The sequence below is a fragment of the Herpailurus yagouaroundi genome, unplaced genomic scaffold, assembly GCF_014898765.1.
Source record: "Herpailurus yagouaroundi ecotype Mexico unplaced genomic scaffold, PumYag 62961, whole genome shotgun sequence".
NCBI classification, from domain to species: Eukaryota; Metazoa; Chordata; class Mammalia; order Carnivora; family Felidae; genus Herpailurus; species Herpailurus yagouaroundi.
This window is the reverse complement of record NW_024416655.1, coordinates 1-7,657: the sequence shown is the minus strand read 5'-3', so window position 1 is coordinate 7,657 and position 7,657 is coordinate 1. Positions and strand designations below refer to the sequence as shown.

The following is a 7,657-nucleotide window of genomic DNA, read 5'->3' as shown; positions in this document are numbered from 1 at the left end:
AGAGCCTGAAGCCTATTTCGGATTCTGTGTTTCCCTCTGTCTCTGCCCCTCCCCCACTCGCACTCTGTGTGTGTGTGTCTCTCTCTCAAAAATAAAGATTAAAAAAACTAATTAATTAATTTTAAAAATATGCTCTGATCAAGATAATGATGACTGTTGTCAAATGTCAAATGGGATTGGGGATTTTGTAGTTACATGTGAAAACCTGCTGTGGAATTATTGATGGTTTTATCAACCTTTTCTTTAATGTTGTTCTCATGTCATCTTTTCCATTAAAAAAAAAAAAAATGAGAAGGGCCAAAAAAGTGAGAGAAGCAGGGCAGAATTGAGACTTTAAAGGAAGAAAGGAGAGATGGAGGGTGAGAGGACATGAGAAACAGCCTGTGTCAGTTTGTGCAGAGCTTTGGTCTAGGAACTCAACAAACACATTCTAATCCAGGCATCTCAAACAAGGCTGCACTAGAATCATGTGAGGAACTTTTAAAACATACCATTCCCAGGCCACACCTCTGACCAGTACCTGGAGAATCTCCAGGCATGGAGCTGGCCGAGTGCTAATGCAGAGCCAGGTTTGAGAACCTTGCTTTTATCTCCTTGCTGTTCTAAGCACGGTCACCAGACCAGCTGCTTCAGCATCGCCTGGAAGCTTGTTAGACGTGCAGTCTCCCTCCACTTAGGGCTCTGCTCAGACCCACTGAAACACAAGCCACATTTAGGATCCCCAGGCGATCCTTATGCACAGTTAAGCTCGAGGTGGCCACTCTGAATTCTGATCTATTCTGGGTTTTCCCCGATACTGTTGAAGCTCATCCCAGGATTTGGGATGGGATGCCATCTGCTGTGGGTGGACCCAGATCCCGATTAACCCCACATATTTTTTCTCGAAGGCCAGGCAGGACTGTGCTCCCCAATTCTCCAGCCATTTCCCCAGCCTGCCCCATCCGCACCTTCTGAACCCCAGCCTGGAAGCCCCTCAGATGGCTGCACTTGATCATCTGGTGAAGGAGGACTTGAGCCACTGCGGCATCCAGCAAATCCAGGTCATGGTAGAAACAGACCAGCAGCCCCAGCCTGTGTGGGAAGATAAGGGTGCTGGCAGGGGGCTCAGAGCTGGGGGTCACAACCACAGCCCTCTCCCACACAGAGCCAAGAGTCACGGTCAGAGCAGCTATCACATGCCAGGGACTGTGCTGAACCCTGTACCTGGATTACCCCATCACAGCAACCCTACAAGGCAGATGCTCTGAGCCCCATTTCACAGAAAGGCAGACAGACTCAGCATGGTCAAGTGACTGGCCCAAGACCAGACGTGGCCCCAGGACTTAAATCGAGACCCATCCAACTATGCTCTCTCTTCCCGAGGCAGTAAGGGGCACAAGGAAAGTGTGGTCCTGAGTTAGCCACAGAAAACTCCCCATTTTCCACACGGAGATAAAGGGTTTGTCCACCCTGAGGGATTCTCTGAGGCAGATGTATTTCCAAGATGGTTTATGACCTACACCGCCAGAAAGGAAAGAAAAAGGAAGCATAACAATGTAAGGGCGGAAGGGGGATGTGAACCCTGGTCTAGCTGGGGGTGCTGTATTTTGTGGTTAAGAGCATAGATTTAGGCCAACAAGAGTTTGAAGCGCAGCTGTATGGGATGTTTGAGCCAACAAATTACTTAACTTCTCTGCAAGGCCGCTGCACAGTTGAACAGTGCACACGGTGCACTACTGTACAGGGTGGACCTGTCTCTCTGAGCCTTTAATAAAAGGGAGGTTGGCTTTGTTCATCACAGCACATCACAATAAATATGATGAATGTAGGCATCAGGAGTACTGTGAGAGTTCAATGGGAAGAGCCATACCACTTGATTAGCATCCTTCCCGGTAGACACCAGGCACTGATTCATTAATGGATGCTCGTAGAGTTAGTATTAAATCTATTCAATTCAGCATGGCTGGACCACCTGGTTGACCATGCTCAACCTGGATCCACCCTCTTAGAAAGACAGCGACATGCTCAGACATGTCCACAGAAGAGCAACCGGGTCAGGAAGGATTTGAAAATGTGTCAGATGAGAAAAGAATACTCAAGGGAAGTGAAGGCTGAAGTACTACTATCCTGAGCACTTACTATGTGTCAGGTGTGCGTAAGCCTTACAAGGACCTTGAAAAGGGAGGCAGGTTATTATCTCCCATTTTACAGATGGGGGAGTGGAGGCACAGAGAGGTAAAGTAACACAGCCAAAATCACGCAACTCGTAAGTGGCAGAGCCAGAATTAAACCCAGGAAGTCTGGCTCCAGGTCCCATGTTCTTAACCAGTAAGCTATTTTTGTGTACCCCTAAAAAGGGGACCCCAGCTAATGGATAAAAATTAGTAAGGATGGGGGAAGAAGGTGTAATAGTTTCATATAAGAACATTCCCTATAAGCGACTCTGATAAAACTTAACATAATACAGTGACGTCAGGGGAAGCACTGTGACATGCGTCCTTGAGAGACGGAGAGATGGTTGAACAGCACTCCCCATTGCATGCTCCCTCTGGCTAACATTCAAATCCTTTCTGGGGTCACCAAGTACATAGCTCCAGGCCTGCCTCTGCTGGAAAGCATTCCTGGAGGATCATGTTGCAATCACTAAATTCTAGAGCTGACATCATCTGTGGACTCCCCACCCGAGAAGCTGGATAACAAGAGGTTCACAAATATGGGGAGCCAAAAGCTATTTCTAATACTTTACCCACCCTCATGGAAACCACACGTTTACCTTGGAATAGACCAAGTACTGAGTATTTAAAATATTCTATTTCTATGCCCACAGCTGGAATCTTAGCACTTGATAAGGTTGCATTAAACGCCTGGCACAGGAGATGCTCAGAAAGCATTTGTTCTACCTCACCCCACCTCCCAACCCTTTCAAAGGGTGTTTCTTTGGGGAAACGCCTCCCGTCACATGCACAAAGACATGGGGCTATATAAAGAGATAGACCAGCCACCTCCCTTCCCTCCCAGGGTCTTCTGCTGCTCAGAGGAAGCTGGTGCTTAGATCACATCTTGGGAAAGAGCTGCGAGGACCCAGAGCCCCCACCCCTTGCCTGTGGATGGTGGAGGTATTCCTCATGTCAAAGCTGGAGGAGCTGATCCTCTCCAGAAACGCCTGGGCCAGGTCAGGGGTGATGTCATAAACTGTGTCCAGCTGCTTGGTGGCATTGTCATAGCTGATAAACAGCCCAATCTGGTAGACAAGGACAGGAAGGGGGTTGACGTCACCCCAAACAGCCCCACCCTTGCGGTCCACACTGCACCCCATCACAGAGATTCCAAGATGCCCAGTTCCTGTGGTCATTGATTTCTCAACAGTCTGTAACAACTGTTTTGGTTTCCTCTTCAACCCAAATGCTATTTAGGAAAGTATTATATTTTAATATCGGAGCAGTTGAACTCTTTGAAAGCTAATATTTGCACCCTTATTTGTAGATTTGTTATATGGAGGTCAGAGAATGTGGTCCACAAATGTTTCACTTTGGGGAATCAGGTTTTTTTTAAGTAGATGAGTTTACAAATGGGCCTCAGGTGATGAAAAAGAGTGTGTGTTCCCACGGTAAGATACAAATATATAGAAAGATATAGATAAATAGATTCAACTTTATTACATATACCATTCAGATTCTTTCTGTTCTTGTTCATTTTCTGCCTATGTGTCCAAGGGTGTCAAGCTGAAGTCTTATCTTTCTATGCACTGCTACTCTGTGCTTATAAAGTTGTCTCTCCCTTGAGGATTCTACTCTTTCTCCAGATAAATTCCCCCTTCGTGCTGGTCCTCTGTGGCTTTGCCTCTCTTCTCTACACTTTTAGATGATGAAGAAAAGTTGCAAATGGCCTCTTGATCTTAGAAATTCCTCCCCAGGGGCCCAGCTTCCATAAAAATTTAATCTCTATCTAACTTCTGGAAATTCACTCAATATTGGGAGAGTAAAAGCGAGGTTTAATCCATTTGATAACTGAAGATTATAAATTGAAAGTTAGGGGCACCTGGGTGGCTCAGTTGGTTGAGCATCCGATTTCAGCTCCAGTCATGATCTCATAGTTTGTGGGTTTGAGCCCCACGTCGGGCTCCGTGCTGACAGCTCCAAGCCTGGAGCCTGCTTCAGATTCTGTGTCTCCCTCTCTCTCTGCCCCTCCCTGCTCACACTCTGTGTCTCTCTCTCAAAAATAATAAACAAATAAGTAAATAAATAAATAAAAATTTATGTGAAGTATTCTCAGCCTCCTAGGTAAAAAGAGGAACCTACATATGTCAACCACACTGCAGTTAAAAAATTTTTCAAAAATTTTTGAAAAGAAAAACTTGGCTCTGCCTCCAGTTTCATAATAACCAGACATCGTTGGGTCAATTGGCCCTTGAACAAGCCAGCCATCTGATACAAACACTTCTCTCACTGGCCAGAAGAAAGTCAAGGCACACAAGATAAAAACTGGAGGCAAGCCCCAAAGTCTTTATGAATGCCTCTCTGTTGGCAGCGTGTTTTGGAGACTGCTTTCCAGAATCATGATGCCCAGGGGTTTTAGTGTCATTGGGTTAACATCAGGAAGACAGAGACAGGCTGACCAGTGAGCTAAGTAACCTTAGAACTTACATATTTCTCAACTGTAAAGTCTATAGTTAAAATCCAATCATTGCTCATGCTGAAGTAGCAATCAGTAGAAGTAGCTATAAATACAAGTTGCTAGTAATCTATGTTTCATTTGATTGGAGTTCACGCTTCAAAGAACTGGAAACTCTATAGCTGTCGTCCTTGGCCTTTAAATACCCTAAAATGACTTTTGGTTCACAGCCAACATTTTTTTTATACCATGTTTGTTCACATCAGAGCTATCTTGGTTGTCTGCAATTCTTTTCTTGGCCCTTCTGCACTAAACACAATCTGATGACCAACCACATGAGAGTCTTCTCTAGAGGCTCAAGATATATTGGCTGAGGTGGGTACCCAATCTTCCAGGGCACCTGGACTAGCTGGCTAAACACGACAGGTTTAGAATACACCTTTCCCCAGATGGCTTGGTGATGGGGACATGTAAATGTACTTTTCCAACTTACTTCTACAGGACTAATTTTCGTAACTTCTTCAAATGATAGGTGAACCATATATCTGCCCAAAATCCATAAGTTTTCTGCACTGACCCATGAAACAGAGTCATCTGCAAAAAATAAATAAATGAAGAAATATGATAAACAAATAAATCAGTAAATAAATAAACAAATAAAAGCTTTTGCACTGGTATGTGATAGTCGAAAGTATCTTTGATGTCAGGACCTCCTTCCTGTGTTCATTAATTCATTCAATAACCATTCATGAAGCACCTCCTACCTATGAGATGCTATGCTACACACAGGCAAATCACAGATGCCAGCCATCTGAGGCTTTGTTTGTAAGTCATCAGTGTGGTCCCCAGACCAACAGCACCAGCATCACCTGGGAACTTATTAAAATGCAGGTTATTTTTTAATAGTTAAGGTCACAAAATAAGCTTTTCTTCCAGTTCACTTAGTTACTAAATAGTCTCACAACTTGAAATATATTTGACTCTCTTTTCTTACTACCGGTAACAATCATTATTCAGCCATATTGATTAGCACCAGGTTCCTGTACTTGAGCCAAACCAACTACTTCTCCTTTCTCATATGCACCCCAAACGTTCTCCAAATCTTCTCTCACGTGCGCCCTTCTTATCAGCCAGAATGCCTCTGCCCTAACTCTTCCGCTCTGAAATCCTACCTTCAAAAACGACCTCAAACATTTCCTCTTTCTTAACGCCTTGTCTTGTCTCCTCAGTCATCAGTAATTTCTCCCTCTGAAATCCCGGAAGACTCCCTCTGTCACTCTGTTCAGGCATTTGAAATTGCTCATCAGTGGGATGTCAGTGGGACTTCAAGAACAATCATGTTCAGGATCTATCTGGACTTCAAGTTTCACTAAGCTAGAATCGGCCCCCATTACCTCTAATCCTCCAGTAAAAGACTTTTACACACAACAACATTGTGTTGGTGGCACTTCGGAGAAATGGAAGAAGCAGGGGAGCATTTTCAAGGCACAGTGAATCCATTACCAAGAGCTGTTGCGAAAAGCCATGGGCAATGACTCACATGCCCAGATGAGATGGTGAAGTCGGCCGCTGCTTGGGCTGGGTCACAAGAACAACAGGGTGTCTCCCCAACCCAGGAATCAGAGCTGTTGGGGTGAGCACAGGTAAACACCCTAGGATTCCCTAGATGAGATAAAGACTCTGGACATCTGAATTGGTTATTAGAAGGGTGGTCCCAGAAGACTAGAGAGTTTGGGAGAGGGGGGAACCACTAAATTCATCAAGAACCAAGGTGAGTTGTTAATTTTAAATTAATTATAAAGCATAAACTGTATTTCTGAAGTCCAAGGATCTCCAAGATTGGATTTTCTTTTTTTAGAGGCAGACTTTTTTTTTTTTTTTAAGTTTATTTGTTTATTTTGAGAGAGAGAGAGAGAGAGAGAGAGAGAGAGAGCTAGCAGGAGACGGGTAGAGAGAGAGAATCCCAAGCAGGCTCTGCACTATCAGCACAGAGCCTGATGTAGGGCCCGAACTCATGCACCATGAGACCATGACCTGAGCCAAAACCAAGAGTCAGACACTTAACCGACTGAGCCACCCAGGTGCCCCCTCAAATACTTTGAGTATTTTTAACACTCAAAGTATTTCCAGGTACCTCAAGGAACTTCACGAAAAATAAAAAGCTTGAAGTCTAAACAGAATTTGTTTTAATTCACTTTAGTATAATAATGAAACATAACATCGAGGAATTTTAGAAGAAAGTCTGTCTCTAATTAAATTTTGGCAATAAGGATTCTGGAAGTCTAGAGTTGAGTGGCTGTCTTAGGGTTACACAGTGTGAGACTTAGAGGCCGTAATTATGCATCAGGCAGAGGGAATTCTGCTACACACTGAAGACATTGATTATTCTGTTGTTGAATGCTCCTTATGTACAAATCTCAGAGCTTAATTCCAGGAAAAGGATTGATTGGCCCTCAGCACACTCCAACCCCACAGGCTTCCTTTACGTTTCTCCAAATCACAAAGCTCATTCCTGGCTCAGGGCCTCTGTATTTGCTGGTTCCCCTGCCTGCCATGCCCTTCCTCCAGTGCCTCACCTGACTGATTCCATGTCTCATTTTGGTCTCAATTCAGATGTCAACTCTGATTTCTTAGTTCACAGGCTGGCAAACTACAGCCCACAGGTCAAATCTGGCCCATCACTTGCTCTTATAAAGGCTGCAAGCTTGGTTTTTACACTTTAAAATAGTTGGAAGTAAAATCAAAAGAAGAAGATTGTTTTGTGACGTGACAATTTTGAAATTCCAATTTCAGTGTCCATAAATAAGGCTTTGCTGGGACACGGCCACTCCTGCTCATCTGTTGTCAATGTTTGCTTTAGCACCAGAACATCAGAGTTGAATAAATCAGCCAGACTACAGGCCCACAAACCCTAAAATATTTACTCTGACCCTTTAAAGAAAACGTTTGCCAAGCCCTGTTCTGGTCGAAAACACTCAGCCTAGGGGCGCCTGGGTGGCGCAGTCGGTTAAGCGTCCCACTTCAGCCAGGTCACGATCTCGCGGTCCGGGAGTTCGAGCCCCGCGTC

The 7,657-nt window shown here is 44.5% G+C and overlaps 1 protein-coding gene across 1 annotated transcript; it reads right to left on the bottom strand.

The window, feature by feature from the left end:
* Positions 1–795: 795 nt before the first annotated feature.
* Positions 796–5,183, bottom strand: LOC121024290 (otoancorin-like). The gene is made up of 3 exons (XM_040466546.1): positions 5,084–5,183; positions 3,081–3,220; positions 796–1,071 (listed from the first exon to the last, which is right to left on the bottom strand). The coding sequence occupies exons 1-3, from the start codon at positions 5,129–5,131 to the stop codon at positions 807–809; spliced, it is 453 nt and encodes a 150-aa protein (XP_040322480.1). The 5' UTR covers positions 5,132–5,183; the 3' UTR covers positions 796–806.
* Positions 5,184–7,657: the final 2,474 nt, after the last annotated feature.

Coding starts and splice junctions, on each gene's coding strand:
- LOC121024290 (XM_040466546.1), bottom strand. CDS start 5,131: ATGGTTCACCTATCATTTGAAGAAGTTACGAAAATTAGTCCTGTAGAA. Junction 3,221..5,083: donor CGAAAATTAGTCCTGTAGAA/GTAAGTTGGAAA, acceptor CTTGTCTACCAG/ATTGGGCTGTTTATCAGCTA. Junction 1,072..3,080: donor AATACCTCCACCATCCACAG/GCAAGGGGTGGG, acceptor CTTCCCACACAG/GCTGGGGCTGCTGGTCTGTT.